Source organism: Arabidopsis thaliana, chromosome 5 (assembly GCF_000001735.4).
Source record: "Arabidopsis thaliana chromosome 5, partial sequence".
NCBI classification, from domain to species: domain Eukaryota; kingdom Viridiplantae; phylum Streptophyta; class Magnoliopsida; order Brassicales; family Brassicaceae; genus Arabidopsis; species Arabidopsis thaliana.
Window position 1 is genome coordinate 7,913,836 of NC_003076.8, and position 27,938 is coordinate 7,941,773.

Genomic DNA, 27,938 nt, shown 5'->3' on the forward strand with positions numbered 1-27,938 from the left:
TTCTCGTAGATTCAGATTCGAAACCATGTCTCTAGTTGAAAACCTTTTTCTTGAGCCACAATCCAAAAGACGTAAGATCAATCCAGAGACCATAGAGTCTCCGTCTCCTAATTGCAATCATTGGTTCGTCCGCAATAAGATCTGTATCTCCTGCTATACAACAGTGGACAATTTCGAAGGCAGATCTTTTGATTATCTCTACAAAGGGATGCAGATGAGTAACGAAGCTTTAGGTTTTACAAAAGGGCTCATCTCTCAAACCTCTTGGCTTGAAGACAAGAAGCTTCACTTAGTACTTGACTTGGACCAGACGCTTATTCACACCATTAAAACTTCACTGCTTTATGAATCTGAAAAGTATATAATAGAGGAAGTTGAATCGAGGAAAGATATAAAGAGATTCAACACTGGCTTTCCTGAAGAATCTTTGATAAAGTTGAGACCTTTTGTTCACCAGTTTCTGAAAGAATGTAATGAGATGTTCTCTATGTACGTTTACACAAAGGGTGGTTATGACTATGCTCGGCTCGTGTTGGAGATGATTGATCCGGACAAGTTTTACTTTGGCAATCGGGTTATAACGAGAAGAGAGAGTCCTGGTTTTAAGACGCTTGATCTTGTGTTGGCTGATGAACGTGGGATTGTGATTGTTGATGATACCAGTAGTGTTTGGCCTCATGACAAGAAAAACTTGCTGCAGATTGCTAGGTACAAGTATTTTGGAGACAAGTCTTGTTTGTTTTCAGAAGATAAGAAGAAGATAGATGAGAGTGATGAGAAAGGACCATTGAATACTGCTTTGAGATTCCTCAAGGATGTTCACGAAGAATTCTTCTATGACTGGTCGAAGAAAGACTTGGATTCAGTGGATGTGAGGCCGTTGCTAAAGGAGATTTCTTTGAGATGGAAGCGTAAAGCAGACGGTGTGGTTTGAAGTTAAAGTGTTGATTCATTTTTTATGTTTCTGCGTGTGTTTTTTTTCTTTCTTACGGCCTGTGTTTTGTTTATTATATTAGATCTTGATGGTAGTTATTGGTAATGGAGGTACTTTATGCGTTTCATAATGTGATGAGATGTGACTTTTGAGTTTTGATTCAGTTTCAATCTATAATATAATGTTTCATTGAAGATGTATTGAGGTTCTTATGGGTGGTACTTACAGAAAACTAGTCACATTAAGGATGTTTCTGGTTCTAACAACATTTAGTGAGACAAGAAACATATAACGAGATGAAAACTTGAAATTGAAAGGTGATTACGCAGCTCCTAGCTCACTCGACTTCCAAAAAGACAAAGATCGAGTTTGTGTTGTTGTATCCTTGATACCATGATTAATGATGTTTGTGTTTCCCTCGATGAATGTGACCTGAAACATCTCTGATTTGGAAACACTCCTTTGTTCTGTAACAATAACAGTAAGAGTAACAGTAACAGACGAGTAAAAAACAAAGATGGATAGTCTTCTTATAGGCGTGAAACAGGCTTAGCAACAACTTTCTCTTGCAGGTTATTTCTTTCCATAAGGATCTCAATTATCAGCAAAAGCTTTGTAGTACATGCAGATTCAATTCAGTAGGTTTAAAGTGCTTACGTTGTAACCATGTTGTCTTAATTGAGTGAACAATATATTCATCTATTGTTCTATGCATCACTTATATGGTATCGAACCTTTTTTTGTATGAGAAGATGAGGGTTTGTGTCAGTCGTATTGTAGCAAACAAGAATAAGAAACATAAACTAGATGGAAAAAGAACAAAGAAGAATAATTAAGACTCATGCTCAAGAACTAGACCTTTTCCATTTTGGATCAAAGATATTACACCCAATGGCGGCTCCAGAGTCCAGATCGGATAAAGGTAATTAGGATATCGAATCATGGTACTATCCGAAGTGTACTCTAAAATGTTATTGGGTTTGACAAAACACACAATAAATGGGCCTTTTGGGCCTGACGAGATTTGACATAGAGAAGAACAAAATGGCCCATTACATCACTAAATATTTATTTCAATTACTTTTATGAGTTTATCTAGAATGTTCTGATTATTCGGATTGGGTAACGGGCTGGGTGACCCGACAATAAATGCACGCAGAGACCAACGCAACGGTACACAGTACAGTACACAACAAATCGGATTAAAGAACAATAAATCGAATAAAACAGTGTGTGTCCTTCGTCTCAAGCAGTCGCTCTCCAGGGTATATCTTCTCTCTCTCTCGTCACCTATTTCGACGATTCTCACTTTTACTTCACAAAGTTTCCGTCTTTTTCATACCCAAAAAAAAGAAAAAAGTTTCCGTCTTTAGTTCGTGCCGTTTCATATACCCGTCAAGGTTTTGCATTTCATCACTGTAATGTGTTTTCTCTCCTTCTGTCTTTGTTTTAGAAACTTGTAGTTATCTATAAATGGCGATCGAAAGCTTTGACCTTTACTTGTTTGTTTTGGTTGAAATATCTATCACAGGGTTTCACTTAAAATGGAGGATGATAATGAGAAAGTGAAAGGTTCGAGTAAAAAGAGGTTGAGAAAACCTAAAAGCTTGGAATTTGTTGGATGGGGTTCGAGAAATCTCATTGAGTTTCTTGAATCACTTGGTAGAGATACCACCAACAAGATATCAGAGAATGATGTTACAGCGATTATAATGAACTATATCCGCGAGAAGAGCCGTGAAACTCCTTTGAAGAGCAAGAAGAGGAGAAAGACAGTAGCTTGTGATGAGAAGTTGCGTTTGCTTTTCGGTGCTGGGAAGATAAATGTAATCAAAGTCCCTGATTTGGTAGAGAAGCATTATGTAGAGAATCAGGAGGAAGACTTATTCTATGATGATCTCTACGCTTCAGAGGATGATAAACAACAGAGATTGTCTCTATCAGATAAGGTGGCTAAACAGACGAAACAGGTTGTGTCAAAGCCTAGAGGGACTTTTGCTGCAATAGTGCGTGATACTGTTAAGCTTCTGTATTTGAGAAAGAGTTTAGTCCAGGAACTAGCAAAGACTCCTGAAACTTTTGAGAGCAAAGTGGTGAGGACTTTTGTGAGGATCAAGAATCCTTGTCAGCTTGTTCATGTAACCGGTAAGCTTTAGCTGAATCCTGGTTCGAAAAAAACTAAGATTCTATAACTTCTTATATTTTTTCTGAGATTGAGCTTATTCATTTGTGACTTCTTTTGACTATCACTAACCACATCTCTTATTAACTAGGTGTGAAGGAAGGAGATCCGATTGATGGTAATCTTTTTCAGGTTACAAATTATTCGTATTATCTAAAAGATGTTACTACCTCTTCCCTATCAGATGATGATTTCTCTCAGGTAATATTCTTAGAACTATGTCTGTTCCACTTTTGTCTTCCTATCAGTGACAATCAAGGCAAAAAATTAGTCCTCAATGTTTCTTCTGAAGCTTACTAATATCCGTAATCTTTTTTATATGATATTGAATATTGCGCAAGATCTTTGTTTCCCCCTTAGAGCGTAAGTAGTTATCTGATATCTTATGCAGACAACGGCTAGTCACCACAACTTTTGGTTTTAGTTTATATATTGAGTGATTCTTGTTTATGATTTGTAATAGCTTCAAGTTAATTTTGGCAGGAGGAATGCGAAGAATTGCATCAGAGAATAAATAATGGCTTTGCTAAGAGACTTACAGTTGTAAGTTGCTTAGAGTATCTAGTGGTACCTTAGTTTGCTGCCTTGTTGTCTTTAGAGCTTTCTCTACTAATATTTGTATTTCTTGACATTTACTCTTGCAAGTTGCTCCCATAGTCTGTTTATTCTAGTGCTTCTGATTTATTTCACTTCTCTCATCTAATCTACTCTAACCGTGGACAGGTTGATATGGAAGAAAAGGCTCGAAGTTTGCATGAAGATGTGACAAAACATGTATGTTGCTAACTTACTCTATTTTGACATGATATCAAATATCAAATCCTGGTTGTTATGTCAGATTGTGTATGAAGCTGCAAATTGTTATTCAGAAAAACTGATTTGCTAACTAACTCCAACTTTTACGAATGTTTTTTAGTGGATTGCAAGAGAACTTGTAGTGTTACAAAGGCTTATTAATCAGGCCAATGAAAAGGGATGGCGAAGAGAATATCCTTTAATAAAGCATTATCAATATTAATATATTGTTTTACTTTGAAGAGTAACTAGTGAATATGAGAGACTCTTTCTGTTATATTTTTCTTGACTTCTTAGCTAATACACTATCCCAGTATCTGGAGAAGAGGGAGCTTCTTCAGAATCCGGATGAACAGAAGAGGCTAGTGGATGAAGTTCCAGAAATTGTTGCAGAAGAACTTGAACCTGAATGTGAAGATGATGATGATGATAGGACAATAGAAGATAGCCTCATTGTACCAAACCCTGAGGCTCATCAAAGTGACAAAGAGCAACGACAAAGAGATTTACCAGTTTCTTCTAGTGTCAAGAAAAGTCAAGAAAATTCCTTGCTTCTTAAGAATCCGGAAGAGCAGTTGAGGCTGCTGTGTGATGTTCCCGATGTTGTTGCAGAAAAACTTGAACCTGAGTTTGTAGATGATGATGGAAAACTAGTAAATGACGTACCGTACCAAACCCTGAAGCCTTCACTGAGGCGCATCAAAGTGATGAAGAAATACAACCAAGTGATTTACCAGATTCTAGTATCCAGAAAACTCTAGAAGACCAGCCAATATGGACTGCTTCTGCAGGTGCGTCCCATTCTTTGTAACTTCAATTCATCGATAGGACTTAAATTGGTTGGATTAATGAATCCTATTCGTCCTTGCCTTTGTCAAAGTGATGTTAGATGAATGTGTCCTTCATAGTTAACTAAGTGGTGTCCAAGAAGCGAGATATTGTGAACTTGATCTGGACCCATATATTTGTTTGTGTAAATTCCAGGTAATAAAGATCTCCATGAAGATGTGTACGAGCCGCCAGCAAATGGCATAACACTGAACACGGACTCTATCACTGAAGGAGAAATGAATACCAAAGTCAGTCAGCATCAGTCAAGTACTCCAGTGATTGATCTCTCTAACAAAACTCAAGCACACTCAAATCCAATTGAGATTATTGAATTGAGCGATGATGATGACGACGACGAAAAGGACAAAAACGATCAAGCTTACCAGAGTTATGATCCAAAGAAGGTGATGTGGTTCTATGAATACCCTAAAGGAAAAACACATGGACCATTCTCTCTCACAGATCTCAAAACGTGGAGTGACGAAGAGTACTTTGTTGGAGTTCCAGATTTCAAAGTATGGAAGACAGGAGAGAGTGCAGTGCTACTAACCAAACTTCTATCTCAGATCAAAACCTAATTGAAGAACTTGCAAAAAGCTTAGCATTAAGTCTGAAAAGTGTGCATTTTGTTTATTTCTCTAAAACGGTTGTTGCTGAATTTAGTGCACATAATGCAAAGATTCTGACTTTTGTTGTAAAAAAGTCTCCTCTTAAAATCCATGGAACATAATTATTAACATGAAGATTCCTTAAAATTATTTGAAAATCCTAATTCTTTTGCATAAATAATAAGTGCAGTATTTATTTAAATTGAAGAAAGTGAAACATGTATAAAACCCAGAAGTCAGCACAACACTTACCAGTCCAGAATTAAAAAAACTGATTGAGACAGAGAGAAGAAAGATTGCTTGAAGAAGACGAAGACAAAAGGAGGAAACTTTCTTCTCATTTCAATTAAAAAATCCATTTTTTTCTCTGGGTTTTTCTTTCTCATGTGATTGTGTAATTGATTCTTATCGTTTTCTCGCAATCATTACGGCTTCTTCTGAAATCAACACGCTCAATTTCCTTCCTTGGAAAATTTTGGGGTTTTGGTTTTGTTCCTGTTTCATTCGTGTGAGATTTGATTACTTAAGCGCTCAGATGAAATCATGATAATTAAGAAGCACAAGAGAGAGGAAATTAGAGTCCTTTGGTCAATTTATTGGGGAACTTGATTGGGATTTAGTCAGCTTCAAAGTGAGGAGCTGAAGATGGAGAATGGCCATGAGGAAAGATTGGCGGAGAGATTTTCCGGATTGGGTTTCGAAGATTCTTCTCTTTTGCCTGAGAACGAGTTTAAGAACGACAACTTGTTTCAGGTCATCAAAGCTGTTGAAGCAGCAGAAACCACCATCAAGGAGCAGGTCTGGTTCTCCGTCTGTGTCTCTATTTGAAATTGTTTCGATTCGTGGGGAAGTACTTCCTCTATCAATCCATTTCCAGGAGTTCTGTCTAAATTTCTGTATTGACATGTCTGCTTTATTAGAGAAGTAGTTGTGAAATGCAAGGTTTTATTAAGTCTGGTTGATGCATAGGGGATAATTAAGTATCTGGAGTGTAGGATCTGTCTCTTGTTTGTTAGCATTTGCCAATGCAAGATGGTTTTTGTTTGTCATCGAAGTATTTTAGGCATCTAAGAATGTGTTTTTATCCTCTAAGCAGGTGGAAGAGAATAGCCGATTAAAAGCTGAACTTCAGCGAAGTGCTCTGGAATTGGCTAAATATGTAAGTAATTGTCTAGTTAAAGGATAAGAGAGGATCTCTGGTTACTTTTGCGCAGTCTTTATCAGATATCAGTATTTTGCAATTAGTGAGAATCCTTTTCTTTTGTTATGGTGATACTTCCATGGTATAAGTTTAGTAGCTCGTAGATCATATTTGGTAAATTTTTGATTGGTAGTCTTGCTCTTGTTATCTTGCCTAGAAATCAGATGAATCCTTGCCCCAAACTTCTAATATCGGAGATCACACAAATTCTACCACTGTGTCCCGCCTGGTTCACCAGCCAGTTGACTGGAAGCCAGTTGTGATCAAAGCTTCAGATGCTGATTCATCAGGCTTGCTGGTTGTTCACCCCCATGTGAATGCTAATGGTGAAGAAGCTACTGTGAGTAATCGTTTTGAAAGCCATTCTGAAGAAACTATAAGTAATGGCACTGTTAAAAGAGCTATAGATGGTACTGGTCCCTCTCAATTCGATTCGTCAATATCTCCTATGAGGTACTGAAACAGAAACTACCACTCTTGCGTGTGCTGAGTCTATTTGTAAATCTTATGGCTTAGATGAATTTCCATGAACGAAATGCCTATAATTTTCAAGATCTGATATCTGCTAGAATGCGATTGGAGGGAGAGCATGACGCACACTTCAGTTCGTCTACTCATGGATCTATGCCAGTTGGTGAAGTAAATCATTCAGGCAATGCATGGAAGCAGGTCTCTATCATACTTACTCTACGTCTTGGTTTTATTGGTGTAAATGAAAAACTGTTTACCGGACTATGTACCTATTCAGGACCTCATTCACAAGGTCCAGGAGCAGGAACAAGAAATTTCGCAGTTGAGAAGATATCTTACTGACTGTTCTGTTAAGGTGAGTCTTGTTCGACATGGGAGATTTCTAGTCACTATTGGGGTTTTGTGTTACTAACTTTTGTGGTTCCTTGGGATTTGTTTGTGATTGAGTCAGGTTTCTTTGGTTGCATATGGGTTTTCTCTTCTTTTTTGTCCTTTAGAAGTGAGCAGAACAAGAAATGAAAATCATCTATGGTTTGGATCAATAAAAGGTTGTCATAAACAGAGTATAATATTCATGGGAAAAGATAGATTTTCTGCTACTTAGAAGGACCTGCAAATATCTTACTCCGTTTCATCGGAGAAACAGCAAACTCTCTATTGATCCAAACCAAAGATAATCTCTTCAATGGTTTTTATGTTCACTTCGAAAGGGCACAAAACAAGAGCAAAACCCTAAACAATCAGCTCAACCACAAATAAAGCCCATGCGACCATAAGCGTAAATGACATAATAAACTATGTAGTCATTAATGCTTTCTGTTGGTTCATCCCTTGCATTCTTTGTTAATTTTATGCTAAATCAGATGACTAACATTTTAGTTATCTTATAGGAAGCCCAAATTCGCAATGAAAAATATGTTCTGGAAAAGAGAATTGCCTACATGCGTCTGGTAGGCCTTTCCTTTTTTTTACTTATCTGTTTTATTCATCTCGTATTAAATGTATTTAATTTAATTGTTTGGAAGCTGAAAGATTGTTGCTGTTGTAACCAGGCATTTGATCAACAGCAACAAGATCTTGTTGATGCTTCATCAAAAGCTCTCTCTTACAGACAAGAGATAATTGAAGAAAATATACGCCTAACATATGCCTTACAGGTACTATCATTTTGTGTGTGTGGGAATACAGCACTAGTTGTCTGTCTTCTGGCATATGCTTTAATTCCTCATTTCCTTTTTCTTTGGTAACCCTATTTAGCTGGACACCTTGAATTATTTCAGTTTCCACTTCAGTTTTCAAACTAGGATTTGTCTCTGGCCCCTCACTTTCATCATGTTTTTGGATAACTTTATACTGCAACTGGTATATATATATCTACGTAAAATCTGGTTAATTTTTAAATCGAAGCCAATATGCCTGTTTTCGTTTTTTTTTCCAGGCTACACAGCAAGAAAGATCTACATTTGTATCATACTTGTTACCTCTTTTATCAGAGTATTCTCTGCAACCACAGGTTTCTGATGCTCAGTCTATTGTCAGCAATGTGAAGGTAAGATCCAAAATCTGAAGTGCTGTCTCTCGCTATCTTTTATTTTTTTTGTTATAACTTGTGTTGGAATCTTACGTTTCTTGTTTTATTATTCTGTTGTAAGTTCGGACCATCTCTAGCTCCTATCTTTGACTTTACTGTATACTGTAGCCTATTAATTTGAGAGGTTTTGTTGCACTGCATCCTATTCGATGATTAACGGAGCTTGGTTGACATAGTTTTTTGAGCTTCATGGATATGGAAGCATAAGCATTTGTTGTCTTATCTGTGAAATTTATGTGGAGTCATGGAGAACCACAGAACATAGAAATTTGGATAGGAAATTAAACGACTGATTATATATTATACTCTGCTTCACTATATATGAAAGTGAAGTTTTTCTTGCAGTTTTTATGTTAAACTAGCGATTGGCGTTTACAGCTACTGTTTTTTATTTATTTAGGTTTTGTTTAAGCATCTACAAGAAAAGCTCCTTCTTACTGAGGTATGTTATCCGGGTATGGGCTTATCTGGTGTTAAATCTCAGTGTCTGCTTCATTTTTGACTTCTGTTTTTTTCTTAGCGTTGAATTGGCTTTATTTCTTACAGACATATGATAGATGATTGTTTCTGATCTTTTTCTTGTACTAGACAAAGTTGAAGGAGTCGGAATATCAGTTAGCACCATGGCAGTCAGATGTGAACCACTCAAATGATTCCCCTTTGGCTCCATCGCGCTCAGCTGGTGTGGCATTAACCCACTCCGTATGTGCATATTCCTCAGTGTTATATCATAAGCTTGAGTGAATAGAATCTTAAATTACTTCTTGTGTTTACACCAGACAAAAGATTCCATGTATTCTCATGATCACACAGCCATAGACTGGAATTTGGAGCGCCAGCAGCAAGATGAGCCAGGTAGCTCAGCTGTGAGGAATTACCATCTTGATGATTCTAGTACGTTTTCACCTCTTGAAAACAGGTGAGTTTGTCCCTGCAAAGATTGATATTCCAAACTGTATGAAAACTATGTGCACACACTCAATATTTATGAAATCCACACATGTAGTTGCTAGAGCATTGTATATTTCTATCCCAATAGATATAATAGGGTGGGGATCCTTCACTTGGAAATCATCCAAGGAACTACAAGCGAAGCATTTTAGCTTCTTTCTCTTTCTTAGGGTTGGTCTTAACTTAGCTACCGCAGGGAATGAAGGAGTTAAATCCACATGTTCATGTTAGGTAGGAACAAGTCCGTGACTTCTTGGCCCTTTGTTTGTTGTTGACTCTTGACTCTGACTGCTTTCTCTTGACTTGTAAAACACGCTGAAAAGTATTTGATTTAATTTGGCAATGAATCTTGACGCTTGAGTCTTTCCTGTTGACTCTGAAAATTCGTAGTTCTAAGCCAATAGTTAGTATCCCTCTTCTGCACTCTTAGTGTTCATCGACTTTTTCCTATTCTTACATTTTCTAACTTCCTGTCCCCTCTGGGAAATATGATGATTTCAATTCTCAAATGTATCAGATTAGTCATAGGCCAAATAAGGTGCTGTTCTTCTTTATGTTTTTATGTCTTGATCTGTCATGAGGTGTCAGATCATCTGACTTCATCATGTCACGATTATGATCAATTTCGTAGTGCTCACCTGGTTGTATGCACTGTAGTTATTGGTGGATAACTGTCTGCAATGTTTGATGATTAAATGCATTCGTGTGTACCAGTCAGTCGGCAGCCTTTGAGATGCATGTGCAACCAGGTACCAGCGTGGACGAATCTCCTGCTCATAAGAAAGTAGACGAAACTCCACCTAAGCATGTCCAGTTTCTTGAGCCTATCAGCAAGACGGTGGTCGACGATGCTCAAAATCCATCATATGGGTCTGCGTTTGATGACCCAAGCTCCTCAAATTCTCCTCTTTTGTCCCCAGTTTTTGAAGAACCTTCTTCCTCCTTTTCTGAGGGTAATGATTAACAATACTAATTCCATTATGGTCTTTCACTTGTCTCAATATTTTGAACCACTGTTGACAGGTGGAGATGATGACCCGTTACCAGGTATAGAGGACCTCCAAATTTCAGGAGAACCTTATCCTGGACATGAACTTCAGGCTTGTGGTTACTCCATTAATGGAACAACAAGTTGTAATTTTGAGGTGCGTACTAAATAAAAAACAGAATCGCTTCCTTACTTATGTTGAATTGCATCTAATCTATCTTCTTCTGTTCTTCAATTTTCAGTGGGTCTGTCACCTAGAAGATGGATCTGTGAATTACATTGATGGTACATTCCCCTCCTGCTGAATTTTGTTTCTTATTTCTTTATATGGAAATAAGAATCTAGTCGTGAACGAACTTCTAATGCAGGAGCAAAGCAGCCAAATTACCTTGTCACTGCTGATGATGTTGATTTATATCTTGCTATTGAGGTTCAGCCTTTGGATGACAGGAACCGAAAGGTTAATATTTTTTTGTATGAATGAGATTATATGTTGAGTGGTTCTTTTCTGTGGAATACTGGAATCTTGATATGGATTTTAGTTTCCATTATTTACCTCAGCATTTTGTTTCGTCGGCTAGATTTCATGCTAAAATGTTGTAGGGGAAAAGATTCGCCTTTGGAAAGTACAGATACGATTTAACAGTTTTGTTAGATGTGCATACACTGTTGTTTTCTGCTGATTGTTTTTCAGTTTTTTTTTTCATGTGGTTTGCAATATTCATTTGCTACTTTCTGATTTCAGGGGGAGCTTGTGAAGGTTTTTGCCAATGATAACCGCAAGATTGCTTGCCGTAAGTTAATCTGTTTACTTAGAGAATCACCCTCTTGCCACTTGTCTGTTTACGTCTTCATATTAAGATGTTACGTCTTTTATGCTCCCTGAGCTGTTTCTGGTTGGTTGTGTTAGAGAATGTTTCCCTTAAATCTGAAGCATTCGTTGAGAACTTGATAATATTTATTCTGAGACCTAAATGTAACAGTAATCCTCTTTTTACTTTGACAGATCCAGATATGCAGAGCAATATAGAGAAGACTCTTCATACTGGTCATGCTTCATACAAAGTTTCTCTTGCGGTATAACATTTACCATTTCAACTCGTTTATTTAGCCTATGTTCTCTCTGGCTTTTCTTGGATTAATCCTTCACATGCATGGACAGGTTGGCTTCGTGGATATATGGGAAGCAGCAACATTATCTATTAAGAGAGAAGGTTACAGCATCAAGTGTATTAGTGATCTCACAATTGCAGAAAAGTTCTCAGCATCTACTACTGTAAGACTTATGCCTTATTTGTTTCTGTCCTTTTTTGTCATAAAATAAATCGCGCTTCTCTGTGAAACGTGTGGCGGTGTGGGTATGGAGAGAGCTTTGCATGTTGAAAGAGTTATTAGATAGGTTCTGAACTTTGAACTAATATTTATATCCGTCTTGTGATACCTATGTAGGTAACCATTCCGTTTGGGCAACCGGCAGAACTTGTTATCATTGGTTCTGATGGTAGTGAACATTCCTTACGAGCAGATAATGGATCGCCAGACCTTATCGGGTAAGTGGAACTTAATTAACTTTCTTTTAAAGAGGGAAGTAGACCATTAGAATGCCTCGAGTTTGATGAGCCTGTCAATAGATACTTAGCTCCTAAGTACTTAGTGAGTTCAAAAGCCGATCCGGATTAATCAGCATGTGCTTTGTTCTATGATCCTATCAGATATACCAAATCGATGAATCTCAGTATGATTAAACACACAAGTGTAGGGGATATATAATACACTTTGATCCAATAATGATAGGGTCTTGTTTGTAATATGTCCGTTGAATCCTCCACTGTAAAAGCTAATATTCTGTTGTCTTTGGCAGCTCAAGAGATGAAATAGTACTCACCCTGAGATTATTTATCAAGAGGGTAATGTTCTTCAAAGCATTAAATTCATTTTATCACTTTCGTTGTAGCTGTCATAAAAGCAGAGGCAATTTGTAAGTAGATACAAAGAGCTTCAAGCTTGAGGCTTTCTAGAGAAGCAATGACGGATTATCTTTGGTTTGATATTTCGTTGCAGGCTCTGCAGAGGAAGAAGGGAAAGAAGAGAGTATTTTTGTTTAACAAATGAGACTTGGTATATAATATTTTTTTGGCTCTCTTACTTTTGTCAGCTGCAAATCAATTAGAGATAAGGACTTGTGACACAATTCATTCATATGAAAAGTCAATCTTTGTTTATATAAAACCCCCACATAAGTTAGATTTGATCAAAGATCACTGCTCTGCAGTCATAGTACATTCTTATTGACCTGTTTGATTACACTAAACAATTGGCCAACCTGACTATGTTACAAAGAAGAATGATAAGTCTTAAGGAGATATGATACAACAGCAATGAAGTAACAACAAAAGTATTTGCTAAATATGAAATCAATCATATATTCAGCTGTGTCGGAATTTTGGCTGCACTGTGAGAACTCCTGGTCTTGTCTCATCAAACCTGTACCTGCATAAGTAACAACATTCCATTCCTCATCTTTTTATTTATACAAATGATTATGAACTGGAAGATCAAAGAGTTTATCTTCACGGCTAGAGGAAGTTGACATACCTGTTACAACATACCTGTTACAGTATTCCTCATCTTTCATGCCTTTCACATGGAGTTAAAATCCACATTCAAATGAAACATAGTCAAGAGAAATCCACCCATTTCTGCAAGTCAACATAAGACAAAAGCACTGTCCACTTGCGTCAAAAAAGAAATGATTATTATAGATGGTTGACTAACTTTAAGGCCAAATGATTCAAGCAGTCACAGTTTGACCAGTGTAAAGAGAACCACCGGGGATAAAATTGACGGAGAAGCAATCAATCATTCTGCAGCCTTTGAGATGCAACCAGGTACGAGTGTATACGAATCTCCTGCTCTGAACCAAGCAGACGAAACTCCACCTATCAGCAAGACGGTCGTCAACGATACCAAAAATATCTTCTATTTTGATGGTAATGATTAATGATACTAATTCCTCCATTACATGGTCTTTCTTTCACTTGTCTCAATATCATGAACCATTGTTTACAGATGGGGATGATGCCCCCTTACCAGCTTTAGAGAACCTCCAAATTTCAGGAGAACCTTATCCTGGACATGAACTTCAGGCTTGTGGTTACTCCATTAATGGAACAACAAGTTGTAATTTTGAGGTGTGTACTAAAACAGACAACAGAATCGCTTCCTTTCTTACTTATGTTGAATTGCTCTATCTTCTTCTGTTCTTCCATTTTCAGTGGGTATGTCATCTAGAAGATGGATCTGTGAATTACATTGATGGTACATTCCCCTCCTGCTGATTTCTGTTTCTTATTTTCTTTATATGGAAATAAGAATATAGTCGTTAATGAAATTCTAATGCAGGAGCAAAGAAGCCAAATTACCTTGTCACTGCTGATGATGTTGGTTTATGTCTTGCTATTGAAGTTCAGCCTTTGGATGACCGGAACCGGAAGGTTTAATATCTTTTTATATGAATGAGATCATATGTTAGAGTTGTTCTTCTCTGTGGAAAGCTAGGATTATGATTTTGTGGTATACTGGAATCTTGATATGGAAAGTACAGTTGTGTTAGATGTGCTTACACAGTTGTTTTCTACCGATTGTTTTTCAGTTTTTTCATGTTGCTACTTTCTGATTTCAGGGAGAGCTTGTGAAGGTTTTTGCCAATGATAATCGCAAGATCGCTTGCCGTAAGTTAATCTATTTACTTAGCTAGAGAATCTCCCTCTTGAGTTCCTATAAAGCTAGACCACTTGTCAGTTTACGTCTCGATGTTAAGTCTTTTGTGCTCGCTGAGCTGTTTCTGGTTGGTTGTGCAAGAGATTGGTTCCCTTAAATATGTAGCATTCTTTGAGAACCTAATAGTATTTATTGTCAGACTTCTATCTAACAGTAATCCTCTTTTTATTTTCACAGATCCAGAGATGCAGAGCAATATAGACAAGACTCTTCATACTGGTCATGCTTCATACAAAGTTTCTCTTGCGGTATCACATTTTCTGTTTCAACTCGTATATTTTGGCTATGTTTTCCTTGGATTAATCCTTCACATGCATGTGGCTTTGGATAGATTGGTTTCGTGCATATATGGGAAGCAGCTACGTTATCTATTGAGAGAGAAGGTTACACCATCAAGTGTAATAACGATCTCACAATTACAGAAAAGTTCTCAGCTTCTACTGCTGTAAGACTTTTGCTTTATTTGTTTCTGTCTCCTTTTTTGTCTACTGCGCTTGTCTGTGAAAAGTCTGGAAGGCAACAAGTTTTGAACTAATATATGAATCCTTCTTGTGATACCTTTCTAGGTAAAAATTCCGTTTGAGAAACCTGCAGAACTTGTTATCATTGGTTCTGATGGTAGTGAACATTGCTTACGAGTAGATAATGAATGGCCAGACATCAGGTAAAGAAAACTTAACTTTCTTTCAAGAAGGGAAGTCGACCATAACTTAATCTTCTGTTATCTTTGGCAGCTCAAGAGATGAAATAGTACTCACCCTGAGATCATTTATCAAGACGGTAGTGTTCTTCAAAGCATTACAATTCATTTTATCACTCTCGTTACAATCTCTAGAAGACCAGTTTTAAGTATACAAAGACTTGATTATTTTTGGTTTGTTATTTCGTTGCAGGCTCTGCAAAGAGGAAAAAAGGGTTTTAAGATTGGTGAAGTATGTTGTTGTATTTGAGCAGAAGCTCTGAAGCTAGTGAGGAAAGAGTAAAGGAAAAGGAATATGTAAAGAGGCGCGAGAAGACATAAATGAGGTTCCTCGATCTGTGTTCTTCATCGCTCAAAATATGAAATAAATTGAGTTTTGTTGTCTGTGTGGATAGATTAGCGTGAAACAGAGGTTTTTTTAAAGTAAACGGTCTAAACGGTCTTTTGTGAGAAAGACCTTGTAGAAGGGAAACAAATTATTCATGAGAAAAAAATCAATCTTTGTTTATATAAAAGCCCCACTTAAGTTACATTTGATCTCACTACAAATACCACTGCTCTTCCACATTACATTCTATTTTATCGACCTTTTGAGTACACTAAACAATTGGCCAACCTGACTATGTTACAAAGAAGAATGATATGACAAGTCTTAAGGGGATATGATACAACAACAATGAAGTAACACAAAAGTATTTGCTAAGTTTGAGATCAAACAAATTTTCAGCTGTGTCGGAATTTAGGCCGCACTGTGATAACTCCTGGCCTTGTCTCGTCAAACCTATACCTGCAATCCAACATCCCATTCCTCAGCTTGTTATTTATACTAATGATTGACAAAGATATGAAACAGAAGATCAAAGAGTGATCTTCACCTGTTATCTTCAAAGAATGTCTTCACGGCTAGAGGAAGTGAAGCCTGTCCGCGACTGTGTTTACCAATACCTACAATGGACATAGAACATCACCGTCACAGATTTATGTGTGAACCTCCTATTATACTTAAAACCATGGAAACATCAGTTCACTTGATGCTTCATAAACAGAAAATCGACATACCTGTTATAACCTGCAATGAGTTTCTCAGTTCTCTAGAAGAAGTTCTTTGACAGTGCATGCCTTCCTCATCTAATCTACCAAAAGGCTCTTGTGATGCAGATCGCAGAGCTGCATTCTTTGACCTACCTCTATTTGGTGATACTGAACGGTTCACAGTAAAGTGACCTTCAATCATTTGCAAACGTTCTTGTAAGGCTTGAACAGCTTCTGTGGCATGGAGACCATGCAGGTCCAACTTCCATATGTCATTATCCTTATTTGTTATACCTATGATCTTCTTGGCCGCTTCAGCATTTAGCTTCTCAGCTGCTAACCAGTCCTCTCTTGCTTTATCTGAATGCTGCTTGGCAGAAGCATGATCATATCTCTGAAAAGCATTTTGGGCAGCTCTTGAATGGTTTGAGGCTGATCTGTTTAACAAAGAAGGAATTTCTCAATAGCTGATGATACATATTCATCTTCGAAGATAAGAAAGTTTGAAATGAGATACTGACTACTCGTAGCTGTAAATTTAAGCATAAAGTTTGAAACTTAAGTTCGAAATATGATTATCAATATGACAATTGACAACAACACAGTATAAAAAGGACTTAAGCCTTTGTGTACCTCATCACTTTCAGCGCATCCTTTCGATGACTCAAGTATAGATCATCTTCTTCCCATTCAGGTTCTATCGGAATGGACTGAAGCCGCTGAATGATACTATCTAGTTCAGAAATATCATCAGGGAACTTTTCATTGTCAGATGCATTGACCAGAAACGAGCTTCCATCACTATTTTCCAGATCATACTTGCCAGCATCCTCAAATGTGGACCTTGCAGCCATCTTCACCGAACTTGTAACTGTTTTCTCAAATGTTCTATATTCCGATCTTCTGTTATCGGATGAATACCCCTCAATCTTTGAAGTTGGCTCCTCATCCTCCTTACCAGAAGAAACCATTCCTTTCAAAAAAGCTAAGGCCATTTCAAAATCATCCTCTGTGGATAACAATACATCCCTTATTAAGTTATCATCCGCCCAGCTGTTCATTTCCTTCAGCTTCGTGAAGGCTAAATCATGACTGTTTACCGGGAGACTCAAAGTGTCCGGCTTTCTTCTACAACAACCCCCTCGTTCTTGGTTTCCGCAATCCTTATTCTCTGTCAATGCCGGAAATCTCGAAGGAGGCAAGAGCACGGACGAAAAAGACTTTTCAGAAGGTTCATGGTTTCTTCTCAACCGTCCTCTTACACCAAAGGATGCATTAACACTAGTTGAAACAGGTGGGAATGGATCACCCTCGACCTCACTTTCAAGACCTTGTTTCTGTCTCTGCTTGAGATCAAACGCAGTCCAACCAGATGATTTACCTTTCATCCATGACATCTTTATACCGAACTAGTGATCATCTCTCACTTCCCCATCAAAGTGATACTTCAAAGTTTCAGTCTTTAAGGTACTTAAGGGTGGCTCAGGAGCTTCAAAACATAAAAACAAACACACACAACCATTTCTCAATGAACAACATTCAACAAACCAGTTCCAAACGGAGTTCGATTCTACATTCAAATTAAACCCAGACAAGACAAATCAACCCATTTCTGCAATTCAACATAACACAAAAGCACTGTTTGGAAATTTTTTAATTCAAATCCTTTAATTCTAAACCCAAAATTTGACGGAAAAAAGAAATTGACTTTATAAGCTAAAGAGGGTTGACTAACCTAAGGCCAATGGTTCGAGCAGTCACGGTGTATATGTGGTCGGAGAGTACAGACGGTCGGTGATAAAATTGACGGAGAAGGAAGCAATAGAAATTCGCCGGCGGAGAGAGAGAAAGAGACGCTGCAGATTTGCATTTAATTGCGAAATTGCCCTTTGTCGAGATTTTGGTAAATTTTGACCTTTTTAATTTTCTTTGTATGACTGGTCATTGGTCAACCATCCATTATTGGATTCATACGTACTCTTAGTGGGCCTTAACGGCCCATATTAGTGATTTAAAAGCAGAACACAGTTTGTTTTTCTTTAGCTTTAAGCCTTTAGGGTTTACGCTATAGTTAGAGTTACATAAAACCAACTTAACTCATTAAATCATCCTTAAGCTCCACCAACAATGAAAATTCGATCATAAATCGGCCTCCGAGGTTTTACAAACATTCATGTATAACAGTTTTCACTAATAATCTTTACAAGAATAGTGAAATCATATCATTTGTGAATCAATGCATAACCTAAGTATTAGAAGAAGAAAAATACAAAGGTAGAGAAAAAAAAGTTTCGAAAGTAATCAAGAACAAAACACAATTTGATTAACTTCTAAACGTGCAAACCTAGTAATGATATTAGAAAGAAGAAGAAAAAAAACCATATCTTTTATGAGATTGGACACGTGACTATAGTTGCATTTCTAACCATATTAATTCGTTCCTCCTTTTAAAATTAATTGTCAGTATCTCCAAGAGACGAACAGTTCACCTAATTAGTGAAAGGTATGGGTTAAAAACATAAGTCTTCTCACATATTTAAGACTACGAAAAACACGAATGATGTATTGGTCGACAAAAGACGGACGATCCAATGAGTCACTTAACCATTTCTTCTTACGTAAGAAATCATTTAAATACTTGTAACACATATATTAAACGTTGTCACATCACTCATTAGTAGTTAACCAATAAGCCAATAAGGTGTGAAAATACGAGCTAGGCTTTCAACGATCAATAATGCTAGGTTATTTTAATCAGATAAAATATGTAATGTTCAGTGTATACTTATCGGAGAAATGGTTTATTTATGTGAAAACGTACACGTCAAACGCAAACACAAACAAAAAGGTTTCCTTTCCGATTGGGTTTAGCATTTACATTTACAATTTACAAAGAAATTTTGTTTAAATTCACACTTAACAAACATGTTTCTTTCAATGTTAATGTAACTTTTTCAAATATAGATTACACAATTCAACAAGCTTATAATACATTTCCTTTACATTATACATTAAATAAGAGCTTTGGATAGTCTCATAGTAATAAATAAGAGTCGTATGGGCGTTAAATCTTTTGCTAGAAATGCATTAAATGTGGCTCACTTTTCACCAAACTTAAGGGATAGACATAGTCACTCACCTACCGGTATTGTTGAATCTCACCGTACAAATAATCAATTCCATTGTTTTGTATCCCCACTCGTATAATAAGTACAACAAACCTGACTATAGTCTATAATGAAACCAACATTGGTATTTTACTACAAGTACAAAAACCCCACGTCTCACAAGCTTTAAAACAAGTTTAATAACCAACCCAAACATTCACTTAAAGTTGAACACTTGATTAATAATGAAAATAGATCGACCTACACCATTTTTAAAACACTAAACAAGACACAAGCATAGAGCTTAATACATTATTATTCATTGAGCTAATTTAAATATCCATCATTAGCGAAGGTGATTAAGCGGAGAGCGAAGCCACGCGCTCATCAACAAAATCCTTAATCCGCATAATTAACTGACCCGCCTCAGGCAATTCAGGGAAAATGTAAAACGCATGAAACATGTTTGGATATTCGATTAACGTTGCTTTTTTACCGCATAACTTTAACCACTCGTAGTAACTTCTCTGCCAATCTTTTAACGGATCAAACCCAGCTACTACCACCATCGTCTCCGGATAATCCAGACCCGATATATCAACCGCGTTTGGTCCGCCGACGTTAACCGCTTCATGATCCCGGTTTAATCCCATCGCTTTCCAGCACCAATCTGTTCGGTCCGGTGAAACCAAAGGAGCTCCGACGAGTTGTTTCTCCGCTTCCGTTCTCTCTTCTCCGCCGAAGAAAGGTTGAATCGAGATAAGTCCGATGAGTTTCACGGCGGTGAAAGATGACCGCGGCTCGCGACAAATTCGAATCGCGACGTTGTGCGCGATGTTTCCACCTGCACTGTCTCCGGCGAAGAAGCATCTCGAGAGATCAGCGTTCGCCGGAAGAATCGAACCGTGATTCTCCTCGATGTACTTCAAAGCATCGAAACCGTCGTCGTATTGAGCAGGATAACGATGCTCCGGAGCGAGACGGTAGTTAACGGAGATGACATAAGCAGGTAATTTCCTAGCGAATCTCCGGCATACATTATCGTAAGGATACGCATTAGGACTGAGGAAAGCGAAACCACCGCCGTGGAAGAAAACAACGACGGGGATTTTATCGCCGGAGACATGTGGAGTGTACAATCGGAACCAGAGATCACGGGATTGATCCACGACGAAATCGGAGGTGGAGACGATGTTGACGGGTTTAGGATTGGGAGGAGCACGGAAATCGAAGAGGCGGAGGAAACGGCGGTTGATAGTTCCGTCAGGACGTTGAGCGTTATCGGTCATGGTGGAGATAACGGTGAGAGCGATTCTTGTTTTTAACGGAAGCGTTAGCTTTTGGTTTGGTTGAGAATCTGTCGCCATTTTTTTTTTTTCCTCTCTGTGAAGAAAAGATGATGATTAATGGATTTGGTGGAAGAGTACAGTGAATTTGTAAGCTGTTATTACTTCGTCTATATAGGCTAAGAAATATTCTGCCAGCTGTAATTTTCTATGTTTTTATTGACGTTTATAGTTAGAACAACTAATGAAAATAATCGTTTCAAGGAAACACGTAAACGTAAAAATAGAAAAAAATCTCAAATATTTTGGATTTGGCTTAAGGTTTAAGTCACTAGTTTTCTTCTACTACAGTGTTGAATGTCGATGAAGTCATGTCACATGGCCAACGCAATGGAGTCACATAAGAGCAAGTAGATTCAATCAATGTACATGTTGCAGGAGGCAAGTAATTTCTAATGTCAGAAACCTGCATCAACTAATTTTCAATCTCATTCAATTCTTCTCTATGTTAGATTCAACAGTGGTCATGGGTAAATTTGTAAAAACAAACTTTGAATGATTACAGCGGTCCAAACAGACAAAACCGTTTATAGACCGGACCGCTTTTTATTTACCATTCATAAATTATAATCCGTAATAGTACATACTTAAAAAAAATAGAAGACAACCGCATCGGACTAACTGCGGACAGTCTTTAAACTAAGTCCGCATCGGTTTGTTGTCCGACCCAAAAATGGTATGGACTAAACCGCTACGGATTAGTCCGCACTAACTACAACATCCATTCAAAGCAAAAAGCAAAACAAGAACGAATTTACACCATCATGATTTAGATACACGATATAATCCAGGCATATTTAATCCCGTAGTTACCTTCCAAGTTCAAACCATATAAAAATGTGAACTTCTAACACATCGGAATACAAAAAATTTGGTCTCTAATAATACATCAACAGTGCATCTCTAGTAAAGAAAAGAAAACAGAGCATATATCGTCTCATCCCAATTAATTAAAATCGTTAATACCTAATTAGTTAGTGACTTATAATTTTTTTGGCCAAATTGCGAATGCGGTGTCGTTTTAATGTTTGAAGACATGAGAGGTTTTAGGGTTTATCTTTTTTACACTCACAATCAAAATACTGACGACTTCTTCGCCACCGTGGTTAACGCTGCCTGCACCGTCGGCGGAAAACAAAAAAGCTTCAACTCCATTGGTTTCCTCTTCCTCGATCTCTCGATTAATTCTCAGAGGCAAGCTTCTTCTATTAGACCAAACTTGTTTTCGCATCCTAATTGTCAATTTCGGCGATATCATTTCTAATCATCAATTTTCTCCCTTTTCGAATTAGATCGGAATTATGTATAAATTTTTTGGTTGCGTATCTTTGACGTGAAAAAACCCTAATTTAGGTGGCTTTCCGCAGTTGAAAACCCTCGAAATTGGCCCTGCCATTTTCAATTTCTTTGATTTGGATTCTTCATGCTTTCCGTTTCTCGTTGTTTTTTTTGTTAGAAGAAAGACGTGAATTTGTTGTGATGTAATTTTTAGGATTATTCTCAAAGAGAGTAGCAGCTATGGGCTGGAAAGCTGCTGAGAAACTCATCAGACACTGGAAGATACTTCGAGGAGACAATGTGAGTACACCACTCATGTTCTTCTTGTGGTGTTCATTAGTTTGGTTTCATTTTTGATCTGTTGTTTCTGGGGTATGATTTTATGTGCAGGTAATGATAATTCGTGGGAAAGATAAGGGTGAGACTGGAACCATAAAGCGTGTCATTCGATCCCAAAATCGTGTCATCGTTGAAGGGAAGAATCTGGTGAGATAGTCTTGTTCTGGATATCTTTTGTTCGCTCTGTCTCATGCATTTAGAGAATGAATGTACAAGTTCATTTTTTGATTTTTTTGTTCTTGATTTGGTTTGTAGAGTATGAACTAGTACTGAATCAATATCATATCACTAGCTCAACACCAACCATAGAGTTATCAATTTTCATTTGATTCTCATTTTTTTAATCCAAGCATCAAGTAGACGGTTACTAAATCACAAAGCGACTCTAGTTCCATGGATTTCGCTACACAATTCTTTTGAATTGTTTATCTTGAAACTGTTATCGTTTTGGATGTTCTACCTTGCTGCTGGGATAGTCTTTGTCTACTCACTGAAGCTTGTATATGTTTTTCGCTGATGCTTTTTTTTTCCTGTGTTCTCAGATCAAGAAACATATAAAGGGAGGCCCTGATCACGAAGGTGGAATTTTCACTGTAGAGGCTCCTCTTCACGCCTCAAATGTCCAAGTTGTTGATCCTGTCACTGGGTATGATTTCACTCTGCACTACTGTCTCCAATTACTCTTTTGCTCAAGCGAGAGATCACTTATTAATCTATTATCTTTTCTACCACAGGAGGCCTTGTAAGGTTGGTGTAAAATACCTAGAAGATGGAACAAAAGTAAGAGTAGCCAGAGGCACTGGCACATCTGGTTCCATAATTCCCCGACCAGAGATTCTAAAGATAAGGGCAACGCCGCGACCCACAACTGGTACATAGAAGCTCAATATCTCTTTAAACGTTGGATTTTGGAAATATATAGTGGAAGTCTGTTAGCTATCTGAGAAAAAAACATAATCATAGATCGGCTATAAGATAAACATAGAATCAACATAATTCGTTTGCTATCAACATAATCAACAAACTTGATAGTAGCGGTTTTCTTATAGAAGGATTCATACTTTTCTCTTTGCAGCTGGCCCTAAGGACACACCAATGGAGTTTGTCTGGGAGCAGACATATGATGCTAAAACTGGAAAGGGCATGCCTGATCTTTGAGTTGAAACCTCTCTACAGTTTCGTTTGGAAAATGTTGCCTGCTCTCAAAAAGGATTCTTCTTTTTCCCATCCATTAGAGTTTGATTTCGGTCTAGAGCTGTGAGGTTTTGTTGGAGAACCTTTGATCATGACTGAAACGGAGTCGTTTTCCTTTTTTCTTTCATTGATCTTGTGAACTTTCAAGGTGCCAAATAAAATCCGTCTGGAAAACAGTTCAATATTTACATGTTTAGTTATTGTATATACACTAGCCAGAAGTCTAAACATAAAACGAAAACTATAAGCTCTAAGTAAAGTAGATTTATATTATGCAACCGAATTAACAATATTAACACAATGACATGATTTGCATTGTAATGAAATTTAAAATTTTGACAAAAAAAATATGGAAATTCAAATTGGTTATTAACTTTTATTTTTGGGGATGATTTGGAAATTTGGTGAATTATTGGTTACAATAAATAAAAGGAAATATTGAAGGACTTATATGTAATTAGTGTCGCCTAATCGAGTAATTCGATCCATCTTCGTCTGTCTTGTTAACAAAGAAAACTGAGAAAGGTTTTCTTATAAGATCCCATTCTTGTAGCAAAAACCCAGAAGAACAAACTTTCGAAGAAGACGACTAATCAATTCATCTGATTATGGAGAGACTACAGAGAATCTTCGGAGCTGGTGGCGGTTTAGGTCACGCATCGCCTGATTCTCCGACTCTCGATACATCGGAGCAGGTTTACATCTCTTCTCTCGCTCTCCTCAAGATGCTTAAGCACGGTAATCAATCCAAACCCAAGCTCTAATTTAGTCTTCTCTTGCTTAGGGTTTTATGATTTTGTCTCGTTCTCTGTGATTTTACTCTCGTCCTCTTTTGCTCTGGAACTCTAGGGTTTTATTCGATCTGTTTCTGAGATTCAAAATGCGGATTTGAGTAGAGATTTAATGAAAATTGATCGGAATATTGCAGGAAGAGCTGGTGTTCCTATGGAAGTCATGGGATTGATGCTTGGAGAGTTTGTGGATGAATACACTGTTAGGGTTGTGGATGTTTTTGCGATGCCTCAGAGTGGTACTGGTGTTAGTGTTGAAGCTGTTGATCATGTTTTCCAGACTAATATGCTCGACATGCTTAAACAGACCGGAAGGTAACTAGTTCTTCTCTAAACCTATTTACTACGCTTAAGTGAGGTTTCCTATTTAGGTTTTGGATCTGATTCTTCTTGTATCTTGTTTCAGACCTGAGATGGTGGTTGGTTGGTATCATTCACATCCTGGATTCGGCTGCTGGCTTTCTGGGGTTGACATTAATACTCAACAGGTAGAGTTTTGTTTGCTCTGTTTGCATACTTATCAATTTGTGAATTGCACTTGAGAATTTGTTGTTTGCTTTATTGATGGCTCAAAAAACTAAATAGAATGTTACTCATTGTGTTCTATACCCTGTTGTGATTCACTTTGTATTATATATGTTCATTGTGAATATCTGTGTGCTTTTGTAGAGTTTTGAAGCTTTGAATCAGCGAGCTGTAGCAGTGGTGGTAGATCCGATTCAGAGTGTGAAAGGAAAGGTGGTGATTGATGCGTTCCGCTCCATAAATCCACAGACCATTATGCTTGGGCAGGAACCCCGTCAAACAACATCGAACCTTGGGCACTTGAACAAACCATCGATCCAGGTGATTATCACTAACTGAATGTGTCCTGTTTTTAAGTTGAAACGAAATCAAAGGTTTTCTCTGATACTGACTTTTGGATACTACTATGCAGGCTTTGATTCACGGGTTGAACAGACACTATTACTCAATAGCAATCAACTATAGGAAGAACGAGCTTGAGGAGAAGATGTTACTCAACCTCCACAAGAAGAAATGGACAGATGGTCTGACGCTAAGACGCTTTGACACCCACTCCAAGACCAACGAACAGACGGTCCAGGTAAAGAAACACAGGGTTATGTTTTTATCTGTTCAAGCATATTCTACAATCATGTTCATTGACATTTTCATTATCTCCTGTTTAACAGGAGATGTTGAGCTTGGCTGCTAAATATAACAAGGCGGTTCAAGAGGAGGACGAGTTGTCACCAGAGAAGCTGGCAATTGTGAATGTGGGAAGACAAGATGCAAAGAAGCATCTGGAAGAACATGTCTCGAACCTCATGTCATCCAACATTGTTCAGACACTAGGCACTATGCTCGACACTGTTGTCTTCTAGAGAGCTTACTTCTCCAGCCGCTTCAAGTCATTGAGCTTTGTTCTTCTGCATCTCTTTGGCTTCTACTGAATGTTCTCTTTTTATCTGCTAGCTTTTTACAAGGTTGTACTGTACTATGTGATTTCGTTCGTTAAGGGCAGGGATCGATTTCTATTTCTTTGCATATTATTTTCAGATTTTATTTTCCTCCCATTTTTAGATTTTATGCTGCAACTTTCAAGTTAAGTGCTTTTGATAAGAATATGCAATTTCCCTCCTGGATTAAGTCTTTAGCGTAACCATGACAATGAAACTAAAACAAGTGAAGTTAACATCTTAATTTTGTAGCAAACAGCAATAACATCCAAATCTACGTTAAGTTCCACAGCAAATATACAAAAAACTGTGCTAGGATTTGTGAAGACGTGAACTTGATGTAAAGAGGCAATTATAAGCCATAAAGGGCATGGCACGTTACCGGTGCATCAAACAAGTCCTGCTTTGAACACATTTGGAGGAGATTGACCAATCGTTCAGCCAGAGCATCAAGGTTTTGGAACAAGAAATCTTTGACCTGATGTGTGTAAACTGTAGCTTAAAACTCGGTGTCAAAACAAGTCATGAAGATCTTTGAGACCATGGTTCTTGCAAAAGGGATGTAGCTCAAGCTATACCTGCAGTTTTAAAGAACACAAGGGATTCATTCTCCAAGATGAATGTTGACAGCTTTTGTGACAAACTCAGAAACCGTATAAGGAGCATTAGGTCCACTCGGGATAATATACTATTCGAAGAGTATATATCATGTAATTGTATTACTAAGAAAGTTAGGATAAAAATGTAAGAGCTTGAAAGCAAGTTTTAGCATACCAAATTAGACCAGTGAACTCAAGAATGATAGCCAGCAGTGTCAGAAGCTTGTTGCGAACCTGTACAGAAAGATGATGACAGATTATATTTAGTCCAACAAGGCATTTTCACTACCTAGTTTTAACTGAACATAAGCAATGTTGTGCATCCAGTATTTTGAATTGAGAAACCCCACTTACATAAAGAGCACAAAACAAGGCAATGATAATGCTTGCTAGATACAATGCAGTAGCGTAGATACGAGCTGGGTCAAGCATCATAGTCACCTGCCGCTGTGGGCCTATAAGGAATGCTGTGCTGCCATACAAAAGTGACATGAAACTTAAAATCCAGGAACAAAGAGAGAAAAATGGAGAAATACTGTACACACAGAATTGCGACACCAATGCAATATAACAAGAAGCTACACAAAATTCCAATACGAACCTCCCGAGTGCCATCAAATTTCCCAGAGTGAATGTGATGCCAAACTTGACCGGATTAAAGAAAACAAGCATCGACTGCATCGTCAAACAAATAAGAGATAAAGAGTTATATCACCAGTAAAAGAGCTAAGACAACCCAAAGTACAGAAGAAGAATACAGCTAAACCAATCAAATGATTCCTTTCAATGCAGAAATAAGGATAGTGCTTTCTAACATTGCTAAGACTTGAGAGTTATACTTACCAAAAGTGTACAGGTCAAACCTGCTGACAAGCAAATTGCAAAGCCATAAAATCTCTGTTTTCATAAACAAAAAAAACGAGATATTAGCCAAAGACAAACCCAATTCAAGATAATTTAACAGATTCTTGTAAACGAGACAACACTACAGGTTCATAGAGGAGCTAAATCCAAGTAGCGTCCTAATTTTTTGTAGTAGCAAGCCAAAACTTAGTCCTATTAATCAAACTGTTATCATACCACATGGAATTTTATAATCCTTCTCCTCCAAAAAATCATAGAACTGCTAAACACTTATCTCAAAATCTCTTGTATGTTATTGATCACATCATATGCATTCAATAGGAACTCATTTACATTTCTACCTCAGTGAGCTTACGAGCCTAACTTCTCTAATTGGACGAATACCTAGTCCGCATGTGAAATTACAAAAATTACCAAATTCAGAGGACTTGATCGAAGAATCTGGGGAAGTTAAGAACCTGTTTGGTAGTTAAAGCGCAATTGCGATTAAGATCTTCCATGAATGAGAGCGAGCTTTCTTCATCAGCAGCTTGTTGCTCGTCTTCAACCTCCATACCAACCAACATCTTCATCTTCTCAATAGCCTGATTCATTTTATCCATCTCTGTAAGTCCTCTTTCTGTAGTCTAAGCTCTTTCTTCCTAGTTCTAGTGATCAGATCTCACGCTTCTTCTTCTCAAATTGTGACAGTAGAACTGAAGTATGGTTGGATCTTCTCTGCAAAATTACGCAATGTGTGAGACTGAAAAATGAAAGAGACACTTTTCTTCGTAGGAGGAGAAAAGAAGAAAAGGCTTTAGTTGTTGGGCTTATTTTAAATTAAAATAAACTTAGCCCAATTGTTGGATCCATTAAGGTTTTATTTTCTTATTTTAAAAATTTACACATCCATTAAG

The 27,938-nt window shown here is 37.5% G+C and overlaps 9 protein-coding genes across 22 annotated transcripts; 6 read left to right on the forward strand and 3 right to left on the reverse strand.

The window, feature by feature from the left end:
- Positions 1–25: 25 nt before the first annotated feature.
- On the forward strand, positions 26–934 carry AT5G23470 (Haloacid dehalogenase-like hydrolase (HAD) superfamily protein; the record flags this gene model as incomplete). The annotated part of the gene is made up of 1 exon (NM_122254.1): positions 26–934. One exon carries the CDS (start codon positions 26–28, stop codon positions 932–934), a length of 909 nt encoding a protein of 302 aa, NP_197738.1.
- Positions 935–2,119: 1,185 nt separating this feature from the next.
- AT5G23480 (SWIB/MDM2, Plus-3 and GYF domain-containing protein) lies at positions 2,120–5,493 on the forward strand (the record flags this gene model as incomplete). 6 transcript variants are annotated; one of them, NM_001343807.1, is made up of 8 exons in its annotated part: positions 2,120–2,352; positions 2,466–3,079; positions 3,208–3,317; positions 3,600–3,659; positions 3,840–3,890; positions 4,033–4,103; positions 4,216–4,702; positions 4,896–5,493. In NM_001343807.1, 6 exons carry the CDS (start codon positions 2,479–2,481, stop codon positions 4,670–4,672), a joined length of 1,350 nt encoding a protein of 449 aa, NP_001329997.1. In that variant the 3' UTR covers positions 4,673–4,702; positions 4,896–5,493.
- Positions 5,494–5,541: 48 nt separating this feature from the next.
- On the forward strand, positions 5,542–12,903 carry AT5G23490 (uncharacterized protein). 4 transcript variants are annotated; one of them, NM_122256.3, is made up of 21 exons: positions 5,595–6,148; positions 6,447–6,509; positions 6,709–7,004; positions 7,121–7,220; positions 7,300–7,377; positions 7,913–7,972; positions 8,075–8,179; positions 8,461–8,571; positions 9,014–9,055; positions 9,202–9,315; positions 9,393–9,532; positions 10,279–10,517; positions 10,588–10,709; positions 10,795–10,837; positions 10,921–11,012; positions 11,298–11,346; positions 11,559–11,629; positions 11,715–11,828; positions 12,002–12,102; positions 12,414–12,459; positions 12,614–12,903. In NM_122256.3, the coding sequence occupies exons 1-21, from the start codon at positions 5,996–5,998 to the stop codon at positions 12,662–12,664; spliced, it is 2,190 nt and encodes a 729-aa protein (NP_197740.2). In that variant the 5' UTR covers positions 5,595–5,995; the 3' UTR covers positions 12,665–12,903. The 4 variants fall into 4 exon arrangements, with proteins under 4 accessions (NP_001331461.1, NP_001331462.1, NP_197740.2 ...); NM_001343812.1 differs by having other exon boundaries at positions 5,603–6,148; positions 6,716–7,004; positions 12,614–12,793; NM_001343810.1 differs by having other exon boundaries at positions 5,542–6,148; positions 12,414–12,813.
- Positions 12,904–13,109: 206 nt separating this feature from the next.
- On the forward strand, positions 13,110–15,552 carry AT5G23510 (uncharacterized protein). 3 transcript variants are annotated; one of them, NM_001125794.3, is made up of 11 exons: positions 13,110–13,257; positions 13,352–13,542; positions 13,622–13,743; positions 13,828–13,870; positions 13,955–14,046; positions 14,235–14,283; positions 14,510–14,580; positions 14,664–14,777; positions 14,899–14,996; positions 15,067–15,112; positions 15,226–15,539. In NM_001125794.3, exons 1-11 carry the CDS (start codon positions 13,220–13,222, stop codon positions 15,280–15,282), a joined length of 921 nt encoding a protein of 306 aa, NP_001119266.2. In that variant the 5' UTR covers positions 13,110–13,219; the 3' UTR covers positions 15,283–15,539. The 3 variants fall into 3 exon arrangements, with proteins under 3 accessions (NP_001119266.2, NP_001331605.1, NP_197742.2); NM_001343813.1 differs by lacking the exon at positions 13,110–13,257 and having other exon boundaries at positions 13,287–13,542; positions 15,226–15,552; NM_122258.3 differs by lacking the exon at positions 13,110–13,257 and having other exon boundaries at positions 13,293–13,542; positions 15,067–15,503.
- AT5G23520 (smr (Small MutS Related) domain-containing protein) lies at positions 15,158–17,958 on the reverse strand. Of its 2 annotated transcripts, none has more exons than NM_122259.3 (5): positions 17,800–17,958; positions 16,698–17,553; positions 16,092–16,501; positions 15,908–15,977; positions 15,158–15,819 (listed from the first exon to the last, which is right to left on the reverse strand). In NM_122259.3, the coding sequence occupies exons 2-5, from the start codon at positions 17,459–17,461 to the stop codon at positions 15,756–15,758; spliced, it is 1,308 nt and encodes a 435-aa protein (NP_197743.1). In that variant the 5' UTR covers positions 17,462–17,553; positions 17,800–17,958; the 3' UTR covers positions 15,158–15,755. The 2 variants fall into 2 exon arrangements, with proteins under 2 accessions (NP_197743.1, NP_001330345.1); NM_001343814.1 differs by having other exon boundaries at positions 15,516–15,819; positions 16,698–17,702.
- Positions 17,959–19,130: 1,172 nt separating this feature from the next.
- On the reverse strand, positions 19,131–20,712 carry CXE18 (carboxyesterase 18). The gene has a single exon (NM_122260.4). The coding sequence runs from the start codon at positions 20,536–20,538 to the stop codon at positions 19,531–19,533; it is 1,008 nt and encodes a 335-aa protein (NP_197744.1). The 5' UTR covers positions 20,539–20,712; the 3' UTR covers positions 19,131–19,530.
- Positions 20,713–21,480: 768 nt separating this feature from the next.
- AT5G23535 (KOW domain-containing protein) lies at positions 21,481–23,570 on the forward strand. Of its 2 annotated transcripts, NM_147907.4 has the most exons (6): positions 21,481–21,711; positions 22,010–22,095; positions 22,186–22,281; positions 22,677–22,780; positions 22,869–23,005; positions 23,210–23,570. In NM_147907.4, the coding sequence occupies exons 2-6, from the start codon at positions 22,036–22,038 to the stop codon at positions 23,290–23,292; spliced, it is 480 nt and encodes a 159-aa protein (NP_680212.1). In that variant the 5' UTR covers positions 21,481–21,711; positions 22,010–22,035; the 3' UTR covers positions 23,293–23,570. The 2 variants fall into 2 exon arrangements, with proteins under 2 accessions (NP_680212.1, NP_001331693.1); NM_001343815.1 differs by lacking the exon at positions 21,481–21,711 and having other exon boundaries at positions 21,962–22,095; positions 23,210–23,568.
- A 224-nt stretch (positions 23,571–23,794) lies between these two features.
- Positions 23,795–25,769, forward strand: AT5G23540 (Mov34/MPN/PAD-1 family protein). Of its 2 annotated transcripts, none has more exons than NM_122261.3 (6): positions 23,795–24,066; positions 24,257–24,434; positions 24,526–24,607; positions 24,789–24,965; positions 25,057–25,224; positions 25,313–25,769. In NM_122261.3, exons 1-6 carry the CDS (start codon positions 23,937–23,939, stop codon positions 25,502–25,504), a joined length of 927 nt encoding a protein of 308 aa, NP_197745.1. In that variant the 5' UTR covers positions 23,795–23,936; the 3' UTR covers positions 25,505–25,769. The 2 variants fall into 2 exon arrangements, with proteins under 2 accessions (NP_197745.1, NP_001078617.1); NM_001085148.2 differs by having other exon boundaries at positions 23,834–24,023; positions 25,313–25,757.
- On the reverse strand, positions 25,762–27,842 carry AT5G23550 (Got1/Sft2-like vescicle transport protein family). The gene is made up of 6 exons (NM_122262.3): positions 27,501–27,842; positions 27,022–27,075; positions 26,780–26,853; positions 26,533–26,650; positions 26,354–26,412; positions 25,762–26,157 (listed from the first exon to the last, which is right to left on the reverse strand). Exons 1-6 carry the CDS (start codon positions 27,642–27,644, stop codon positions 26,079–26,081), a joined length of 528 nt encoding a protein of 175 aa, NP_197746.1. The 5' UTR covers positions 27,645–27,842; the 3' UTR covers positions 25,762–26,078.
- Between the last annotated feature and the right edge of the window lie 96 nt (positions 27,843–27,938).

Bases quoted from the DNA above. Each gene is read 5' to 3' on its own strand.
- AT5G23490 (NM_001343810.1), top strand. From the start codon at position 5,996: ATGGAGAATGGCCATGAGGAAAGATTGGCGGAGAGATTTTCCGGATTG. The intron at 6,510-6,708 runs GTAAGTAATTGT...TATCTTGCCTAG, and splicing joins CTCTGGAATTGGCTAAATAT to AAATCAGATGAATCCTTGCC. The intron at 9,056-9,201 runs GTATGTTATCCG...TTCTTGTACTAG, and splicing joins AAAAGCTCCTTCTTACTGAG to ACAAAGTTGAAGGAGTCGGA.
- AT5G23535 (NM_147907.4), top strand. From the start codon at position 22,036: ATGGGCTGGAAAGCTGCTGAGAAACTCATCAGACACTGGAAGATACTT. The intron at 22,282-22,676 runs GTGAGATAGTCT...CTGTGTTCTCAG, and splicing joins TCGTTGAAGGGAAGAATCTG to ATCAAGAAACATATAAAGGG. The intron at 23,006-23,209 runs GTACATAGAAGC...TTCTCTTTGCAG, and splicing joins AACGCCGCGACCCACAACTG to CTGGCCCTAAGGACACACCA.
- AT5G23510 (NM_001125794.3), top strand. From the start codon at position 13,220: ATGAAACATAGTCAAGAGAAATCCACCCATTTCTGCAA. The intron at 14,997-15,066 runs GTAAAGAAAACT...TATCTTTGGCAG, and splicing joins AATGAATGGCCAGACATCAG to CTCAAGAGATGAAATAGTAC. The intron at 15,113-15,225 runs GTAGTGTTCTTC...ATTTCGTTGCAG, and splicing joins TGAGATCATTTATCAAGACG to GCTCTGCAAAGAGGAAAAAA.
- CXE18 (NM_122260.4), bottom strand. From the start codon at position 20,538: ATGGCGACAGATTCTCAACCAAACCAAAAGCTAACGCTTCCGTTAAAA.
- AT5G23540 (NM_122261.3), top strand. From the start codon at position 23,937: ATGGAGAGACTACAGAGAATCTTCGGAGCTGGTGGCGGTTTAGGTCAC. The intron at 24,435-24,525 runs GTAACTAGTTCT...ATCTTGTTTCAG, and splicing joins ATGCTTAAACAGACCGGAAG to ACCTGAGATGGTGGTTGGTT. The intron at 25,225-25,312 runs GTAAAGAAACAC...CCTGTTTAACAG, and splicing joins CCAACGAACAGACGGTCCAG to GAGATGTTGAGCTTGGCTGC.
- AT5G23520 (NM_122259.3), bottom strand. From the start codon at position 17,461: ATGTCATGGATGAAAGGTAAATCATCTGGTTGGACTGCGTTTGATCTC. The intron at 16,502-16,697 runs GTACACAAAGGC...TTTGTTAAACAG, and splicing joins GATGCGCTGAAAGTGATGAG to ATCAGCCTCAAACCATTCAA. The intron at 15,820-15,907 runs GTGAAGATCACT...GTTGGATTGCAG, and splicing joins ACATTCTTTGAAGATAACAG to GTATAGGTTTGACGAGACAA.
- AT5G23550 (NM_122262.3), bottom strand. From the start codon at position 27,644: ATGGATAAAATGAATCAGGCTATTGAGAAGATGAAGATGTTGGTTGGT. The intron at 26,413-26,532 runs GTAAGTGGGGTT...CTTTCTGTACAG, and splicing joins CCTTGTTTTGTGCTCTTTAT to GTTCGCAACAAGCTTCTGAC. The intron at 26,158-26,353 runs GTATGCTAAAAC...TTAAAACTGCAG, and splicing joins GAGTTCACTGGTCTAATTTG to GTATAGCTTGAGCTACATCC.